This window comes from Thermothielavioides terrestris, chromosome 1 (genome assembly GCF_000226115.1).
Source record: "Thermothielavioides terrestris NRRL 8126 chromosome 1, complete sequence".
Classification (NCBI taxonomy): domain Eukaryota; kingdom Fungi; phylum Ascomycota; class Sordariomycetes; order Sordariales; family Chaetomiaceae; genus Thermothielavioides; species Thermothielavioides terrestris.
The window spans coordinates 2,836,913-2,855,504 of NC_016457.1; the positions used below are offsets into that span (position 1 = coordinate 2,836,913).

The window sequence follows — 18,592 nt, forward strand, 5'->3', positions numbered from 1 at the left end:
TTTTCCGGAAGGCGGAAGGTGAGCGAATGCTTGGCAAAAAGCACAGTGTACCCGAGTGTTTCGATTTCGCTTGTCTCAACACCTGACATTCGTTCATGAAAGGAATGCATGACCCCCTCAATGACCGGCTCTGGCTGCGGCGCTGTAACGGAGCATCATGTCGCTTACAGTAGCACGACATCATCTCGTCCGATATGCTCCAGCGTCGGGATCGAGCCAACGTAGATCTACCATAGCCTGCCTGGAAGGAGTAGTGTGTTTGGCGTCATAATTATCTATTTGCAGTATGCATTATGAGGTTTGAGTTTCGATTCTTTTGCCATCAGTGAACTGCCTAGTCCCTTCAACTCTTGCTCCTGTCTAGCTTACAGATCGCATTCATGACCGAAGGTAATTCAAAATAGGCTATAGTCTTCCTTGATTCCAAGGACTAGATACTCGAAACCTGGAATGAGCCATCAACAGAGAAGAAGCCAGGGGACTGAATACCACCCGAAGACCGAGACACGCTATATGACGCATGATTGAGGGCAGTGTCCAAGGTACTACAGTCGTACCGAGTTACAGGAGTAGAGCTGAATAAGGTTAACTAAACTCTCCCATAAGAAACAAGCTCCTATTTGTGAAAGGGCCCCAGCAGCGAACGGACAAAGGACCGAAAAAGTAGCATGTTTCGAAAGTTGATCCTTCCTCGCTTCCTCCTTATGTAATATGCAGTGCTAGGAACACTTCGGCGCGTTAGCGTTCAATTGTCCCAGGAGCCCTGTCACTGAAGCCTCGCTTCAATAACACCCCCCGGAAGCCTGTTACACTTGCCTAGTGGTTATAGAACGTTGGCAGCCGAAATATCCTCGCGCAAGCTTAGCAGCCAGGGATACTCAGGAACACAGGGCTCACTTCTGGCCCAAAGCGACGTGCTCCGTTGAGAGCCCAAGGAGTCCGTACAGGCGCTTGGCCTTCGTCATGATCGAGACGGATCGACGCGTTTCTGAATGCCGGAGGCGCGGCCAGCCTCGGATTGGCGTCGTCCTGCGCGGATAGGAGCCTGGCGCCAGCTTCGCTTCGTCCCCAAAGTCTAAGATATCCACGGCGGCAGTGAGGCGCTCAGAGGGAGAGCTTTAGCGATGTACCAAACAGGAGAAGAGAAAGAGTGACTCGACTGTGCGCAGAGCCCAAAGCCGAACCCGGCGATATGGATAGATGATGGTGATAATGCTCAGCCTTAGTAATGGGATAAGAGGAGAGTAGAAGGATGCCGACTTGCCCAGACTAAGGCTTCCACTTCCACACTATCATACCGCTGGAGGGTTGAGTGTTATAGACTTCAGCAGCTCATGCAACGCGTTGCCAGCATCCCAGCCTTGATCCGAGTATCACTCAACCGCAAATCATTTTGGGTCTAAGTCGTCCAACGCGAAAGCGGCCTAGATGGTCGACGGTCCGTTCGTAATGTGACACCTCGACGATGAATACCACCCGCACCTGCATTCAGCATGCGACCAAAATCAATATATAGCGCGCCAGGTGTTCGCATTTCGGTAGCCCAGTCACAAAAGTATACGCTTGCGCTGAAATCTCGCGGAACAGCCACCACAAGCAAGCAGATTCTGTTTGGCGTCCCAGTATATAGATAGATTGCTCCTCTGGAGCCGTACATGGAAATAATTCGTGTCGTTTTGTGTGACAATCTTGGCATGACCTGTCGAGTCGCTGTTAGTTGCCCGGTCAAGTTCGTGGAAAAGGCCGAATACCACACTACCTCTGAAAATGAGGCCCCTTTCCTCCCACATCGACCTCGGCGGAACCAAGCAGTGCCGCGAGCCCCAAAGGGCATCAAGTCCCCTCTACTCTAAGGAAGTTCCTCAATTGAGCAACGTCATGCAGTCCCTTATGAGATAAGGTCGGCAACGTTCATGGGCATCTCGTCGATCTGCGTCGAGTAGTACACTAGCGGCTGTTAGAAAAGGGCTACTGGGGAACGTAGGAAAAAGAAAATAAAAAAACGTACGCTCAATATCGCGGAGAATGCGGACATCCTCGCTTGTAACGAAGTTGATAGCGACACCCTTGCGGCCGAATCTGCCCGAGCGGCCGATGCGGTGGATGTAGTTCTCACGGTTACTCGGCAGGTCGTAGTTGATGACCAAGCTGACTTGTTGGACATCGATGCCACGGGCCCAGACATCGGTAGATATCAGCACCCTGCTGTTGCCCTGCCTGAAATCCTGCATGATGCTGTCGCGCTCCTTCTGAGGCATGTCGCCGTGCATGCTGCTGACCGTGAAGTTCGCTTCTCTCATTTTGTCGGTGAGCCAGTCGACCTTGCGTCGCGTGTTGCAGAAGATGACCGCCTGGGTGATGGTCAGAGTGTCGTAGAGGTCGCACAGCGTATCGAACTTCCAGTCCTCCTTCTCCACCGCGATGAAGTACTGCTTGATGCCCTCGAGCGTCAGCTCGTCACGCTTGACGAGGATGCGGACGGGGTCGGTCATGAATTTTGTGGTCATGTCGAGAACGTCGTAGGGAAGCGTGGCTGAGACCACAACGACCTGGGTGGCAGGCGGCAGATAGCGGTACACGTCGTAGATCTGTTCCCGGAAGCCTTGGTTCAGCAGCTCGTCGGCTTCGTCGAGCACGAGCATCTTGATGTGGCGTGTCCGCAAGTGGCGGCGGCGGATCATGTCGGCTACACGGCCGGGAGTACCAGAGACAATGTGCTGGCCGTAGTCGAGCTTGCGAATATCTTCGCCCACGTTCGTGCCGCCGATGCAGGCATGGCACTGCACGTTCATGTAGTCGCCCAAGGCCATCACCACGCTCTGGATCTGCGTCGCGAGTTCGCGAGTCGGCGAGAGGACCAGAGCCTGGGTCTCGCGCACGGCGGTATCGATGACCTGAAGCATGCTAATGGCGAACGTCGCGGTTTTACCCGTGCCGGATTGCGCCTGCGCGATGGTGTCGCGGCCCTTGCAGATCTGGACAATCGCCCGCGACTGGACGGCCGACGGCGATTCGTATCCATAAGCGTAGATACCGCGAAGAAGGCTCTCTGCGGGGAAAAACTGTCAGCGCGACCGGCCTTGCATTGAACGTCTCCGTCCTTCCTCGCATGCGACGTACCCTTTAGGGACATCGACTCGAAGGTCGGATGTACCGTGACCTCTTTCGAGGTCGAGAACTGGATCTTCTCATCGGCCTTGCGGTCAATACCGACTCCGTCAGCCATTGTGGTAGTTGGCGCCTGTATCACACTTGTGTGTCGTGGCTCGGTTGAATGAACTCGCTGTTCGCTTTGGAGGCTGCGATGAGGTTTGGAGATTTGCGCCTTGGAGGTGATGGTTTGGAGGCGAATAAGCTTTGGCGGGTGGAGCATAAGTTTTGGGCGGCCCCACAGTGGATGAACATCGGCCGAATTCTGCACGGTCTGGGTGGCGTCGCGGCTGAAAGGCACATGGGAAAACCAAGAACAAGCTCGAACTCGACTATCAGCAAATCTGTCTCACGATCTTCCTACCGAGCCAACGAGTTCCCGGAATATTTCACAATTTTCGTAAAGAACATACGAAAATGTTACTTGAAGATCAGCGGTATCTCCATGAAGATTTGGAGCGCCTCGAACAGGGGATCGCTGATCGCATGGGCGAGGAACCCAAGCACGTAAGTGTTTGGTGACCATGTGTCCCATCTCCTCATGGCATTGGTACTTAACCTCTAAACAGATCCGCGATCGCCTGAATCGAGACCACGAAGTTGCGCAGCTCCTCGACCAGATCCAGCGCCAATCAGCCGAGCTGCTCTCGCTCTACGAAGACAAGTCCGGGCTGCGGTCGAAAGAGGTTCTCCAAATCAGCACCGGGGACCCCTTCGACGAGTTTTATCGCCAAGTTGCCGGGATCAAGGAACACCATGCGCGCTACCCGAACGAACAGGCGGAAAACTCGGAGCAATGGTACCGGCCGCGAAAGGGCGACGATGACCAACCCTACATCGTCGACAGCATGTTCTCGGGTGAGGAGGCATACGGCCGGTTCTTTGACCTGCACAGCTGCCATGAGTCGTACCTCAACCTCCCGAATGCGAAGAGACATGGGTACTTGCAGTATCTTGAGGTTTTCGACAACTTCCAGCCGGGCTACGGCGGGATTAAGCGGGCAGACAAGCTCACGGACCAGTACTTCAAGTACCTCGGCGAGCTGATGGAATATCTGGAATCGTTCATGCGGCGGACTCGACCTCTGGAGAACATCGATGAGGTGCTCAAGGGCTGGCAGGAAGAATTCGAGACCGCGTGGGAGAAGGACGAGGTGCCCGGGTGGCAGAAAGAGAAGGCGGCAAAATCAAACGGGGCGGGGCGGACATTGAGCACCGCCGAGGCGGTCTGGTGCGAGGCCTGCGAGAAAGAGTTCAAGAACGAGAACGTCTACAAGGGACATCTGAATGGGCGGAAACACGTCAAGGCTGCGGAGTTGCTCGCACGGCGAGAGGACACGCCTGATGGCAACGCGAATGGCACGCGCCTCACATCGGCACATCGCCTGAAAGAGCGAGCAGTCGCCGAGCGAGAATTTCGAATCAAGAAACTGACGGGCGCTATGAACATCGAGAAGGACGACACGCGAGTGAACGTGGAGCGGCGGCAGGGCATGACGGAGCGGGAACGGCAGCAGGAATTGGAGAATTTTTACAACCTCACCTCCAGCTCGCAAAACAAAGGCGGAGACGAGAAGGACGAGGACGAGGGCGACAAGATCTACAACCCACTCAAGTTGCCCCTCGCCTGGGATGGCAAGCCCATCCCTTTCTGGCTCTACAGGCTGCACGGACTGGGCCAGGAGTTCCCCTGCGAGATTTGCGGCAACTTCGTCTACCGCGGTCGGCGAGCCTTCGACAAGCACTTCAACGAGACGAACCACATCACCAACCTCAAGCGGTTGGGCATCACCAGCACGTATTTGTTCCGAGACATCACGTCGATCGAGGAGGCTGTCAGGCTGTGGGAGAAGATCCAGCGGGACCAGAGCAAAAACCAGATCGACGAGGGTTCGGTGGTGCAGATGGAGGACGCCGAGGGCAACGTCATGCCCGAGAAGGTTTATCTGGATCTGCAGAAGCAGGGCCTGCTGTGAGGAAGTCGAGGTGTGGCTGCGAGGGTCAGAGGAGTGGCCGTGTACTTTTACAGCGAGCAAAGTGGTGTACGGAGTGCAATACATGTAGATGGCCGATACCCAGCAAGAGATTGTCATTGGCAGTGGACGGTTCTCCTTGGACGGAAGAGGCGGCTTGCATGGACCTCGATCTGAGTGGCCGCCCACATGCAGCAGCGTCCGCCTTGGACCCACTTGTATCTGTACTTGTGGCAGAAATGCGGGGCATTGCGGCTTATCTGCTGGATGCGTTTACCGTGGTACACTCCAACAACTGAATACCCCCGTACACACGGGCAGGTAAACAAACGCGGTCGTTGGCCCCTTGAGCCAGCAACTAGGAATCCACAACGTGGCCGCTGGCAATGTGAATTTTCAAGTTTCACATCCCATGGTACAAAAGCTCTCGAATGGATTGCGCAGGATTACCGCAACGCGCAGTCCCGCGTCCAGCATCGCAAACGCAAACGTGACGGCTCAGCACAACAACTCAACACTGAGGCAGAAATCATGACAGTCCAATGCAAACCGATCCCAGCCCTCTACACCGTCTATGTCCTGCGTTCCACCGTCCGCCATGCGTCTCTTTACATTGGATCGACTCCAAACCCGCCGCGCCGGCTGAAGCAACACAACGGCCTCGTGCCCGGCGGCGCAGCCCGGACCTCGCGCAGCAGTCTCCGTCCCTGGGAGATGGTCGCCCTGGTCTCGGGCTTCCCCAGCATGGTGGCGGCGCTGAAATTTGAGTTGCGTTGTTCCCCCCTCCCCTTAGTGACTCGTCATATCTTTTCTGCGATTACTGACAACCGACAGGTGGGCCCTCACCAACCCGCACCTCTCGGTGCACATCCCGTCGGCCTCGCGCCTGACCGTCGCGACACAGACCAAGGCCAACGGGCGGCCGCAGCGCCCGCCGCGCAGCCTCGCCTCCGTCGTCGCCAACCTGCACCTGCTGCTGCGCGTGCCCAGCTTTGCGCGCTGGCCGCTGCGCGTGCATTTCTTCCGCCGCGACGTGTTTGCCGCGTGGGAGAAGTGGTGCGCGGCCGCCAGCGAGCGGCTGAGGCCGAGCCTGGCGGTGGTGACGGATTTCGAGGGCGGGAGTGAGGGTCTGGCCGGTGCTGTTGTTGGCGGGGAGGAGGGTCGCGAACGGGGAGAGGGCGCTCCATGCTGGGGAATCCATGCCCTCCCGCTGGACTACGAGCCTATCAAGGACTACGTGGCGAAAGGACAAGAGATATTCGAGTTTGAGCGGCAGGGAGCTTGTGTCGTTTGCCGCGAGGAGATGGCATCGGGGGACGGTCTGCAGGCGCTCTGCACCAACCAGGGGTGTGATGGGGTCGGGCACCTGTCATGTTGGAGCCGGCATTTCCTCAAGGGCGCCGAGGCCGACAGTATCCTGCCTGTTCAGGGCCAGTGCCCGAAGTGCGGCGGAGAAATGGAATGGGGCAACATGATGAAGGAGCTGACGCTGAGGACCAGGGGGCAGAAGGAGGTGGAGAAGCTGCTCAAGCGGAAGCGTCGGCGTGCCACCAAGAAGACGGCAAACGCCTGATTAGGAGGCCAACTGCCTCCGGGAGGCGACTGCGGTGATTTGGGTTTTCGGTCCGGGTTTGGCGTGGAGTTTACAGTTCAATCCTGGTTTATTTGTTAGTTTGGTTCTTGCCCCCACTTTTTAACAGGGGCCTACAGCCAACCAAACTCGGCCTTTTTGCCCACCTCTTCCTCATCACTCTCCAGAATCCAAGTTCGACTGAAGCACGTTTGATATAGATGAAGCAGTGTATTGAACGCCTCCTACTTGACTAACTGGTCAGACACCGAAGGAAGCTGTATTGTATACAGAGGCGATAGTGCCCTCTGACTTCCTGTTGCGGTTGGTCTATTTCGTACTAAGACGGCTAGGTAGGTACTTGTAATTTAGAGCCTTGTCGTGATCCACCATAAGTACCACGCTAACGAACAAACAAGGGGTCGACTGTAAAGGACTTGCAAGTCATGATACCCTGGAATTACAACTGCATCTCGCTTATCACGGTTCCGACATGCTGGCGGCTGCTGGCAGGTAAAAGTTCGGGGGCTTGCTGTCTGCGGGCCCAGGGCCGGAGCTAACGCCGTGGATCCGTGGGTGTCTCGGATCGAGATTTGCCGATCCGGGTCGCACAAGTGCCAGCAGACTCCGCCCGCTCGGCACCGCTCCAACGGCAAGACCTCCATGATTGGCTGGGTAGCCGATCGCAGCCCCTGTCGATATCAGATCTCAACTGCATCGTTTCTTGGGCATGGGCTGCGACACTCCGCTATAACATGGCTACATCCCCTCTGAGTTTGGTCTTCGTGGGACTTGAATGCCCAGTCCGTAGGGACGTAGCCTGGGTTGCGAAATACATTGCTCCAATCAATGAACCCTCAGGTCGTCTTTCGCGACTCAGCATCGTATTTATCTCCCTGTCTTCCCTCACATGGGTCGCAGCCCGGCGCATTCTCGGCGCTGGCAACATTCACGGGCTGACCACCATCGACCCTGCACGTGGACTGCCGTTCAATGTTGCGTCGGCTGACAAGACCATTGTTCCTCTCCGAAGCCGTGCATTACCGTTTTCGTTGACGAGGATACGTTGATAGGCACCTATATACGTTGAGCGGGTCACCTCGCTTGCGCCCCCATTTTGGGGCCGACGCCATCGCGCTGTATCCAACATGGTTCGTCCCCGCAATGTGATTCCACTTCGTGTCGTGCAGGAAGCGCTGTCCGTGGGGACTGCAAGTCGCTTATGTACAGTCCATCACTCTCCCTTGCACTCTAGGTATCTCTGAGCTTGGTGAAAGGGTATGCTTCTCGATGGTAGTAAAAAGAAAAGAAAAACACAGAAGAAAGGCACGGCAAAAGCAAAGACGAAAATCGGGAAATTGTCGCATTGGTACGTTGTTCTCTTGTTGGATGTGCCGCCAGAGGAACACCCGACTTTTACATTCGGAAGTTCCATGTCACGCGATGGGAGGCTGTCAGCTCAGACCCCCGTCGCAAACAGGGGGCCCCGCTTGACCCACCCATGCCCGGAATGTTGAAGGTGCATGTCGTGGGTTTTGCGCCTTGCCCCAAAGTCGTCCCGACCACTGCCGCAATGCCGCTTTCCCTCTCCCGGTCTCCGGTCGGTCCCTTGTCCCATTGCCCACCACCACCCACGCAGCATCCCCGTCCTCCACATTTCCCGATCCTTCACTTGACACTCAGCGATTCGCAACATCTCCGATCTCTCTTCAGCCCACCGACGGTTTAACATTTTCGGTAACCCACAGGCTGGTTGTCTCCTCAACACCAGCAAACCAGTGAACCTCGATTACCGCTTGGCTTGGCGTGCTCTTGTCCCTTGCGGTCTCTCAGAGTGTGCCGGCCTTGGCTCGCACGTACTCGTCTGTGCCTGCTGGGGACGCAAAGCGAATTCATGACCTTGGTCCGTGGTGATCCTCAATAGGTACCCAAAAACCTCTTTTTTGCTGGTTTGCTGGCACATTGACATGCCGGATACTGGGTCCCCGGCTCCGGCTTGTGGACCGCATGATCTAATGCTGCTCGCATTCTGTCCGCAGGCTCTCCCTCTATGATGCGCCCGCTACTCGTCTGACCCCTACCGCCGCTGTTCACCCTCACCTGCACCCTCGAGACCGCGTACCCCGAGGCAACCACCCGCTGCCATTAAATTCCGACGGCGCGATCGTTTACGAGCATGGTCTCGGCCCCTAGCGCTGGGGGCTCAATTGTCAATGCAAACATGAGAGGTACCTCGGCGACAACCCCGCTGACCATGGCCGGCGGCGGCGGCGGCAATAGCAAGCAGAAAACGGCACTATCCAACTCAAACGGCGGCCAGTCAGCGAAGCCGCCGAGCCCCCTCAGCTCCCTGACAAGCCCTCCGCTTGATCTCTCGTCGGTCGAGCGACGCGGCCAGCCCACTGCGTGTCCCGAGCCGGTCACCAAGAAAAACCGGCCTCATGGTCTTCAGGAAGCGCCCACGTATCGCCCCACCGAGGAGGAATGGAAAGAGCCGTTCGAGTATATCAGGAAGATTTCTCCCGAGGCGCGGCAGTACGGCATGTGCAAGATCATTCCCCCGGAGTCATGGAATCCCGACTTTGCCATCGATACAGAGGTGAGCGACTGGACCGGACAGTCGGCGGTTTCGGCTGCTGCCGTACACTCGCATGATGCAATGCTAATCACAGCGGTCCCCGCAGAGGTTTCATTTCCGAACGCGCAAACAAGAGCTGAACTCAGTCGAAGGCAGTAAGGGTTTCCCTTCCCGGCCCGGACCACTTTCTCCTCCCGGACGTGCTGCTGAGAGCGATTGTTTAGGCACACGCGCGAACCTATCCTACCTCGATGCGCTCGCAAAGTTCCACAAACAGCAAGGGACAAACCTTACGCGATGGCCCTACGTCGATAAGAAGCCGCTCGATCTTTACCGGCTGAAGAAGGCCGTCGAGGCTCGGGGTGGCTTCGAAAAAGTCTGCAAGTTGAAAAAATGGGCCGAGATTGGCCGTGATCTCGGCTACAGCGGCAAAATAATGTCGTCTTTGTCCACCTCGTTGAAGAACTCATATTCCAAGTGGCTGTGCCCGTACGAGGAGTATCTTCGCATTGCGAAACCCGGGGTTCATCAGCAGCTTGAACTCGAGTACGGCGGTCCCTTGACACCCAGCCCGGCTCCGAGCCCGATGAAGCGGTCTAACGTGCCCACCCCCGCAAGCGCCGATTCCCCGGCAAGGCACGCGACAGACGCGCTGCAGGAGTCGATGGATGGTCGCGCCAAGGACTCCGAACGAGACGCTTCGATGTCGGATACGCCCGCTTCCGGCACGCCCCAAACGGCGTCTGGGTTCACTGCTATCAATTCGGGTGGCTTCACGGCCGTCAACTCCGGCTTCACGAGCGCCAACCGCCCAGCGGCTACGCCTTCGGAAGGGAAAGGCCTTGCCACTCCTAACAAGCACAACGGCACGCCGGCCACGTCCGCCAAGAACACGCCCGAGTGCCGTCAACCGGCCCAGGGCCCTTCCGGCCAGAAGCGGCATGCGAGTTGCGAGAGTCTGGATTCTTCCAAGAAGGACCCAGGCGACAAAGAGGATGGGGAAGCTGGGAGTCGCAGAAGCAAGCGACTCAAGAAAGGTACGCCATTATGTGCTCCGAGATCTGGGTTTCTGTCGCCAACAGCCAACCTTTTCTTCCCAACCGTCCCTATTGACGGTTGTTGTTCCGAGTCCAATGCTGATGCAAGCGTCACTCGCAGAGACGGTACCCACTGTGGCCGGCTCCCACATGTCTTTATTCCGCTCCGCCCCCCAAAGGATGCCCCGAGACGAAGCTGCAGCGCCTGGCGAGGTACGGCAACCCCTGTTTTATTTACCTTGCATTACCTGTGCCCAACTGCCGATGCTGACACCACAGCAGAGATGCGAGCAGTGCGGCAGAGGCAACGAGGATGGGAGCTTCATTCTTGTCTGCGAGTCCTGCGACCATAGGTATCACGGCACATGCCTTGATCCGCCGCTCAAGGTCAAACCCGAAACCGAGTGGAACTGTCCTCGTTGTCTGGTCGGCGACGGCCAGTTTGGTTTCGAGGAAGGCGGCCTGTATTCATTGAGGCAGTTCCAGGAGAAGGCCAACAACTTCAAGCAGGGCTACTTTGCCAACAAGATGCCGTTTGATCCTGTCCTCAATTGCCATCGGCCGGTCACGGAAGACGATGTTGAACACGAGTTCTGGCGTCTAGTTGCCGACTTGGAAGAGACAGTGGAGGTGGAGTACGGCGCCGACATCCATTGCACCACCCACGGCTCCGGTTTCCCCACCATCGAGAAGCATCCTGACAACCCGTACTCGACCGACCCCTGGAATCTCAACCTGCTCCCGCTGCACCCCGAGAGCTTGTTCAGGCACATCAAGTCGGATATCTCGGGCATGACCGTCCCGTGGGTCTACGTCGGCATGACTTTCTCGACGTTCTGCTGGCACAACGAGGACCACTACGCATATTCGGCCAATTACCAGCACTTCGGCGCCACCAAGACCTGGTATGGAATTCCCGGTGACGACGCGCTGAAGTTTGAGGCGGCGATGCGCGAGGCTGTTCCCGAGCTGTTCGAGACGCAGCCGGATCTTCTGTTTCAGCTCGTCACGCTGCTCACCCCCGAGCAGTTGAAGAAGGCGGGCGTACGCGTCTACGCGCTTGATCAGCGTGCCGGACAGTTCGTGATCACCTTCCCGCAAGCATACCATGCCGGCTTCAACCACGGATTCAACTTCAACGAAGCGGTCAACTTTGCCCCCGCTGACTGGGAGCCGTACGGCCTTGCGGGGGTGGAGAGACTCCAACTTTTCCGGCGGCAACCTTGTTTCTCGCACGATGAGTTGCTGTGGACCGCGGCAGAAGGCGTGACCAGCGGCGGGCTGACCATCCAAACAGCCAAATGGCTGGCTCCCGCATTGGAGACGATCCATAAGCGGGAACTCGCGCAGAGGGAGGAGTTCATTGGCAAGCACGACTTCATCGTCAAGCGCCTCCTCGATGCCAAACATCCGGCTCAGCACCATCGCTGTGTGCTTCACGGAGAGGCCGGCGACGAGTGCCCGATTGTGTTCAAAGTCGACGACGCCGATGTCCCCGAGGAGGAGTACGGCTGCTTTTACTGTAAAGCGTTCACTTACCTGTCGAGATTTATCTGCCTTAAGACCGGCAAGGTCCTCTGCCTGCTGCACGCCGGGAGCCACCCTTGCTGCGACCTCCCAGAGTCGGACAGGTATCTCGGAAAAGAACACGCGCTGTACTACCGCAAGTCGGATGAAGTCATCGCCTCCATGACCAAAAAGGTCGCCGACAAAGCCCATGTTCCTGAGGCTTGGGAAGAGAAGTACGAGAAACTGCTCGATGAGGACGCGATCCCGTCGCTGAAGGCGCTACGGAATCTCCTCAGCGAAGGCGAAAAGATACCCTACGAACTGCCGTCGTTGCCGGTGCTGAAGGCTTTTGTCGAGCGCTGCAATCACTGGGTCGAGGAAGCGACCAACTATACGGTCCGGAAGCAGCAGAATCGCCGCAAGAACGAGAAGGTGTGGCAGATGGGATCGCGCAAGTCCGTGGGAAATGCGCAACACGAGCAGAAGGAGCGCGAGACGCGCAATGTGGCGAATATCTACCGGCTCCTTGACGAAGCCAAACAGATCGGGTTCGACTGCCCCGAAATCCTTCAGCTACAAGAACGCGCCGATGCCATCAAAGCGTTTCAGGAGGATGCCAGGCAGCTTCTGAACAAGCGCCAGTCACATGCCATCGGCCCCGTCGAGAAGCTGCTGGAGGAGGGCCAGAGCTTCAACGTGGACATCCCAGAGCTCGAGGAGCTGTCACGCCTCCTGGAGCAGCTTCAGTGGAACGAGAAAGCGAGCAGCAGCCGGAACACGGCGATGACGTTGCAGAGTGTCAGGGACCTCATTGAGGAGGGCCGGCGGCTCAACGTACCGCCGTATAACGACCATCTTGTGTATTACATTGATCAATTGTCGGCCGGCCACATGTGGGACAAGAAGGTGCAGGAACTGATCAACGCCGACTCGATCCACTACCCGCAGCTTCAGACGCTGGCCGATCAGGCGCAAAGCAACAACTGGCCGGTCTCCCCGGAGACGATGGCCGCGGTGGACCAGATCCTGCACAAGCAGCGCGAAGCACACCGGCAGATCGTCGATCTGAACGAGCGCTCCCAGAATCCCGACTACAGGAAGAGACCCAAGTACTCCGAGGTTGCCGAGGTCATGAAGAAGATAGAGGAGCTTCAGGCCAAGCCCACCGGGACCCACGAACTGGAGAAGGAGCAGAAGCGACACGAAGACTGGATGCGCAAGGGCAAAAAGCTTTTCGGCAAGACGAACGCGCCGCTTCATATCCTCAAGAGCCACATGGATTATGTGCTCGACCGCAACTTGGACTGCTTCGACATCGTGCATGACAAGCCCCGGTTGCCAGCGGAGCCTGCGTCTAGGGAGCCGAGCCCCGAGAAAGACAAGGCCAACCGCTGGGAGGACCCCAAGTTCCGGGAGGTCTTCTGTATCTGCCGGCGCACGGAGGCCGGGATGATGATCGAGTGCGAACTGTGTCACGAGTGGTACCACGGCAAATGCCTCAAGATTGCCCGCGGCAAAGTCAAGGAGGACGATAAGTACACGTGCCCGATTTGCGACTGGCGGGTCAAGATCCCTCGCGACGCCGCTCGGCCGAAGTTGGAGGATCTTATCGCCTGGCAGGAGGAGATCCCCAACCTGCCATTCCAACCGGAGGAGGAGGAAGTGCTGAAGAAGATCATCGACAACGCGACCGAGTTCCGCAACCACATCGCGTCGTACTGCAACCCGATCCTCTCAACCGCTTCAGAGGCGGAGACGCAGCGGTTCTACCTCCGCAAAATCGAGGGCGCCGAGATCCTCCTTGCGTACGAGACCAACTTCTTCCGGCAGGAACTGCACAAGTGGGCCCCGGTCGCCCCCGAACCCCCACCGGTTCTCGAGGTGTCCAAGAGCACACGCAAGCCGCGACCCACCAAGTTGCAGAAGATGCTGGCCCAGTATGGCGTGGACGATCCGGACGACCTGCCTGAGAGCGTCAAGGGCAAGGCAAACAGCCTGAAGCGCAAAGCGATGAACGCCGAGGCCGCCGCCGCGGCTGCCGCGTCCGGCCCGGGTTCGATCGTGATGGTGCCCAGCCCTGGGTACGGACCGGCGCCGCATTCGTTCTTCTCGCGCAACTCGTCTACCCAGCCCACCACGCCGGGCCTCCCGAGCAACGCGCACGCTCGCCCATCCAGCGGAACCGACCCGTCGTCCGCGCATTCTCAGCAGGGCCGACCAGGGTCCAGTTCCATCCTCCGCGGCGGCAGCACCATGGACCTTGACCCCACGGGTGGCCACCCATCCCTGTTTCTGCGCGACGGCACCGGCCCCGGCCCGCAGCTCGTCGCCAGCGACTCGACGCACGACCTGGAGGAGCGCCTGCTGAGGGGCACGTTTGACGACGAGGAGCTGAACGCGCACCTGTCGACTGAGTCCGGCAAGGCTCGGGTGCTGGAGATCCTGTCGCGCACCGACACCGGTCGGCGGCGCGCTGAGGAGATATTCGGGCCGGCGGTCTGGGGCGGCGATCACCGCGGCGGCAGCAGCAGCCGCGCCAGCGCGAGGGATAACGATCCGATCGGCATCGGCGTCGGTAATGACGGCGACGACAGCATGTTCGTGGAGCTGGTCAACCAGGACGAGGACGAGGCCGGTGGCGGCGACGGCAAGAAGTCCGCCGTTGCTGTCGAGGGCGAGCACCAGCATCAGCTCCAGAACCCGCCTCACCCGTCGAATGCGGCCGAGATCCTAGACGAGGACCGCGGCGAGGCGGCGTCGTGGATGGATGCAAGGAAGGAATCCTAGTTTGATTGGTTCTGATGCATGCATACTTCACGTCCTGCTTTCCCCGGCGGTGTTGTACGGCTTGCTGGGACTGGACCCGTCATCGCGATCCTGCCGGCAGCAGCAGAGCAAAGCGCACATGAGAACTGCGATGGACAGGCGCTTCGGCCTTTGCGGAGGCGTTACCACTAGGGAGACAGGAAGGCGGGGAGGCGGGAACAGGGCGTTAATTGCTTTCCACAGATCGGTTTCGGAGTTGTTGGCAGTTGTTGCGTTCGGTGTTGCAAATCCAGGGGACCCCCGCGGTGGGGTCACTCATGGGACGGGATGTGGATGGTTTGACAACGAGGTCTGGCATTTAGTTTTGTACACTACTCTGTACGTATCATTGTTGCTGCTGGTGCTGGGAGGGCTATTGCTGCCTGGTTGTGGGCTGGACGCGAGGATTGGGGGCTTGGGAAATGGTGGGGGGGGCGGCGGTCGGAGTACCTCTGGCTTTTTTTTCACCTTGTGGCATCTCAGTATCATCTGCACATTAGACCGTGGTGGGAGAGGGAGTCAGGATTGGTTTGCTATGCCATGGATTTAATTCAAATGGCACTTGCTGGATTTACTCCTTTGCTACTTCACTTTCAGTCGTCTAACGGAAGTTCTTGGCTGAGGTTTTGCATCTAAGTTTACGCTCCCCTCTTCTGTTCTGTCCTTTCGCTTGAACACTCAACTATTATGACCCGTATCGAGTTCCTCTTTTTATCACCATTCTCCCCCGCTTCTTGGTACCTTCACTTTTTCATCTTCACCCTCTCCCGTTCTCCTCTCCCGTTTTCCTCTCCCGTTCTCCTTGGCATTGAGGTAGCCGCCCGTTTAGGCGGAGAAGGGCATTATTGAATGATTAGAGTCAGAAGGCCCCTAAGCTCTTTGGCCGCACTGAGAAACCTGCTGAGCTGTGAAGCGGGAATTGCCAAGTTCGGATTCTTGCTTGATTCGAGGCGGAGGGGTGGAACGGCAAAAGAGCGGGGTGATTCAGAGTTGCTGGCATGTGATTGAATCTGGGCTGTGATTAAATCTGGTCGAGTCTTGATTTGAACATTGCTTTTGACTAGAACTTGGCACGGTCTGAGGAATTGCGGCACTTGCTCCGGTTGCATAAATTGGTTGCCTACCTGAGGTAGCTACCTTATGGACACAACTGAAACACTCATGAGCTGCTGCTCCGTAACCAGCAGCGGTGGCCTGGCGAGAAAGCAAGGAGTTTACGCAGCCCACAAGAACTTTTCTCTGATCGGTTCCCCGTCTTCATTGTTTCCGAGGAACGCCACGTAGGGGATAGTGCAGATGATCTTGCGAGGTGGCGGCCAGCCGATGCATGACGGTGATCCTGGCCGATCACCACCAGAGTAATAAACATTGGGCGGTCAGGCGGACTAGCGGATAGGAACCTAAAGGTTTTGGCGCCTTTCGTGCATCGTAGTGTAGTGTAAGATCAACCAAGGACGTGTTTAAGTGAACACCGCTGGAAGGGATACACTATCAACTACCGGTAGGCCGGCACGGACAACAGATCGCTGGACGTTAAAGAGGTCCCGCCAAGACTAGGTAATTTCGGCCAAACGTCGGGCCGTGTTTTTACAATGCCAATACACGGCCAAGTATCGCCACGGGTTAGTGCGCCGGGGGTGCGGGGGGCGGCGTCAGCCCCCCCCCGGTTAGGGTTGGTTAGGGTTTAGGTTATAGTTAGGGTATAGGTTATAGTTAGGATTCAGGTCTTTTTTTTTTCTTTTTTTGTTTGCGATTTAGTTGAGATTTCGTGAAGTTATTGCTGCGAGTCTTGTGCGATTTTTTGTCTTTGTCGATGCTCTCCGTCGTCGCGGCCCTACTCACCCCTTGGCGGTTGAAATAACCTAGTGTATAAATTCTTAGCGTCGGTAGCCTCCGAAATTAGTCTTGGCGGGACCTCTTTAACGACGACCCAAGAGATCGTCTCAACAAACGACCTGTCGGGGGATTGGCCGAAAAGTCGGGGTTGATCAGTGGACTCGCCCGAGTCGCGCCCGACAACTGCCAAATCAGGGGGCAGGAGGTGGATCCGGACGCTAAAAGACGCAGCAAGAGAGCGAATCGAAATGGGCCCCGGTTTCGCAAAGTTCTCCTTGGGCCCGCCGGGTCGATTTGGTGTTCAGAGGCAATCAATCCTTCCGCGCGGAGCGGCTACACTAACGTTCCGTGTAGAACTCGCCGGCCAACCGTTAGTTAGGTACGGTCCGAGCGTGTCCATTGCTCCGGTGCTCCTTTGTGCGTGTTCGTGTCTGTACGAAATTGATACCTTGGGTCGCTAAGCGATCCGTCTGCTCTTTGATCGACAAACAGCGCCCTTCGAGGACGACGGACTTGGATACCGATGAGCAGGGAGCAGCCGAAAATTCCCACTAACACCATCCACAAGGACAGACCAGTCCGTCGGGTGTTTATCGCGCTGGTTTGGCAGCGCTAGCGTGCCCTAACTGCCTCTTAGTGCGTGCCCATCACCACAGATAGAGGGTCTCTTTGCGCCAGCTGGATAATACTAACGTTATGCAGCGTAGTGTGCCGACCAGGACTCGACGTCCTCGATTCCCCTCTTCGAGAACCAACTCTTAGGTAAGAAGTGAGGATACCCCCTGGAGTGCCAGGAGCTTTGGGGTTTGGGGCTCGACCACCTACGGATTACACTCTACCCCAGTATGTAGAAAAAAAAAAGCGCACACCGACAGGAGCGTCTTCCGCTCGAATCCCGGTCACCGACGGACGGGAACGCGGCTGGACGGCGTCGCTTCCACGGAATAATATACTGCAACACGCAGCGTGACATCTGGAAGGATTGCATCAATCTTGGCCGCTCCCTGATGGTGGGTTGAGGTTGCGCCGTACCTGCAGTACCTGCAGGAACGCCACAACGGTGGGACAAGGGGGGGCGCCCTTCTCCACGTTGTTGCCCCCCAGTCGCTCAGTGGCGCCATTTTCGGAGCCCAACAGGAATGCATCCCGGCGATGGCCAGCAGGGGTGCAACAATACTGACACTACACTAGTGGCTGCCCGCATCCTGGTTGCTGCAGACTGTGTACGGATTATAGTGTAGTGTACTATTGGAGTGTAGGTAATGCTGTGTCGTAGGCGCAGTGTCGTGTAGTGAATGGAATCCGTACTAGGTACGTCCTCTAAGTCATTTTCCGGTTGCTTGTGGCAGCTTACACTAAGGCACCACTTAGTGGCAGCGCTGGCCGTGCGACTGCCCCCATTCCTCGATGTTCGAGAAGGACGCCCCGGGGCCCTGGCGCCGGGACGTGCGCCGTAGCACTCTCAGGGTTGGACATGGGAGACAAGGTGTCTGACACCGGCAGGCCATGCACCACACAGTATTCCGTACACTACACTAATAAGGGGGGGATCGTCCAGGCCCCGTACTGTGGTACCCGAGTTGATGGCACTGGCACTCGCCCCTGCTGCGTCCTGGCCGTGGATTCCATCGCCAAAGTCAACATGGAAGTGTCTGGTCTCTGCGGTCGGCCCACCTTTCTTTCAATTCCCGGTCGGTCGGCCGATACAAATTCTCCTTGCACGGAGCAACCGCCGCAAGACCCCAAGAATCACCCTCGCATCACCTAACTATCAGCAGAGGCAGCCGCTCGGAAGTGGGCAGTTCCAGCCAGAGGCGAGCCAAAGCAGGGCTTGAAGAACGAGCTCGGCAAAGCGTCCCTCCAATTCGACCTGGCGTGGCGCCAGCTTACATACTATTGACTCGGTGCGCACCGGCGGTTTCTTTGCGCTCTCACCGCGCGCTTCATGGGGAATCAAGGCCGATGCAGTTCCCCTCCAATTTCCCCGTCCCCGGGCCCCGTCCCATGCAACTGGCCCTAGCTCAGGCAGAAATGGCACCAAGGCCCAGATGGCCGGTGCAAGGGACTCCCTGACAGCACCCCACCTTGCCCCTCCTCGTCCCGAACTTTCAACTGGGCATCCATCTGTGTGTGA

General features: G+C 57.3%; 4 protein-coding genes across 4 annotated transcripts; 3 read left to right on the plus strand and 1 right to left on the minus strand.

Moving 5' to 3' along the window:
- Positions 1–840: 840 nt before the first annotated feature.
- On the minus strand, positions 841–3,349 carry THITE_2107772 (uncharacterized protein). The gene is made up of 4 exons (XM_003649241.1): positions 3,121–3,349; positions 2,009–3,049; positions 1,752–1,947; positions 841–1,699 (listed from the first exon to the last, which is right to left on the minus strand). Exons 1-3 carry the CDS (start codon positions 3,224–3,226, stop codon positions 1,889–1,891), a joined length of 1,206 nt encoding a protein of 401 aa, XP_003649289.1. The 5' UTR covers positions 3,227–3,349; the 3' UTR covers positions 841–1,699; positions 1,752–1,888.
- Positions 3,350–3,425: 76 nt separating this feature from the next.
- Positions 3,426–5,219, plus strand: THITE_2107774 (uncharacterized protein). Its single transcript, XM_003649242.1, has one exon. The coding sequence runs from the start codon at positions 3,675–3,677 to the stop codon at positions 5,124–5,126; it is 1,452 nt and encodes a 483-aa protein (XP_003649290.1). The 5' UTR covers positions 3,426–3,674; the 3' UTR covers positions 5,127–5,219.
- THITE_2107775 (uncharacterized protein) lies at positions 5,220–6,740 on the plus strand. Its single transcript, XM_003649243.1, has 2 exons — positions 5,220–5,890; positions 5,958–6,740. The coding sequence occupies exons 1-2, from the start codon at positions 5,655–5,657 to the stop codon at positions 6,694–6,696; spliced, it is 975 nt and encodes a 324-aa protein (XP_003649291.1). The 5' UTR covers positions 5,220–5,654; the 3' UTR covers positions 6,697–6,740.
- A 1,839-nt stretch (positions 6,741–8,579) lies between these two features.
- On the plus strand, positions 8,580–14,751 carry THITE_2107776 (uncharacterized protein). Its single transcript, XM_003649244.1, has 6 exons — positions 8,580–8,596; positions 8,733–9,292; positions 9,378–9,426; positions 9,496–10,308; positions 10,430–10,521; positions 10,591–14,751. Exons 2-6 carry the CDS (start codon positions 8,948–8,950, stop codon positions 14,602–14,604), a joined length of 5,313 nt encoding a protein of 1,770 aa, XP_003649292.1. The 5' UTR covers positions 8,580–8,596; positions 8,733–8,947; the 3' UTR covers positions 14,605–14,751.
- Positions 14,752–18,592: the final 3,841 nt, after the last annotated feature.

Excerpts from the sequence above, each read along its gene's own strand:
- THITE_2107772 (XM_003649241.1), bottom strand. The coding sequence starts at position 3,226 with ATGGCTGACGGAGTCGGTATTGACCGCAAGGCCGATGAGAAGATCCAG. Across the intron at positions 3,050-3,120 it reads CGAGTCGATGTCCCTAAAGG|AGAGCCTTCTTCGCGGTATC; the intron begins GTACGTCGCATG and ends TTTTCCCCGCAG. Across the intron at positions 1,948-2,008 it reads CATTCTCCGCGATATTGAGC|TGTACTACTCGACGCAGATC; the intron begins GTACGTTTTTTT and ends AACAGCCGCTAG.
- THITE_2107774 (XM_003649242.1), top strand. The coding sequence starts at position 3,675 with ATGTGTCCCATCTCCTCATGGCATTGGTACTTAACCTCTAAACAGATC.
- THITE_2107775 (XM_003649243.1), top strand. The coding sequence starts at position 5,655 with ATGACAGTCCAATGCAAACCGATCCCAGCCCTCTACACCGTCTATGTC. Across the intron at positions 5,891-5,957 it reads GTGGCGGCGCTGAAATTTGA|GTGGGCCCTCACCAACCCGC; the intron begins GTTGCGTTGTTC and ends GACAACCGACAG.
- THITE_2107776 (XM_003649244.1), top strand. The coding sequence starts at position 8,948 with ATGGCCGGCGGCGGCGGCGGCAATAGCAAGCAGAAAACGGCACTATCC. Across the intron at positions 9,293-9,377 it reads ACTTTGCCATCGATACAGAG|AGGTTTCATTTCCGAACGCG; the intron begins GTGAGCGACTGG and ends CGGTCCCCGCAG. Across the intron at positions 10,309-10,429 it reads AAGCAAGCGACTCAAGAAAG|AGACGGTACCCACTGTGGCC; the intron begins GTACGCCATTAT and ends CGTCACTCGCAG.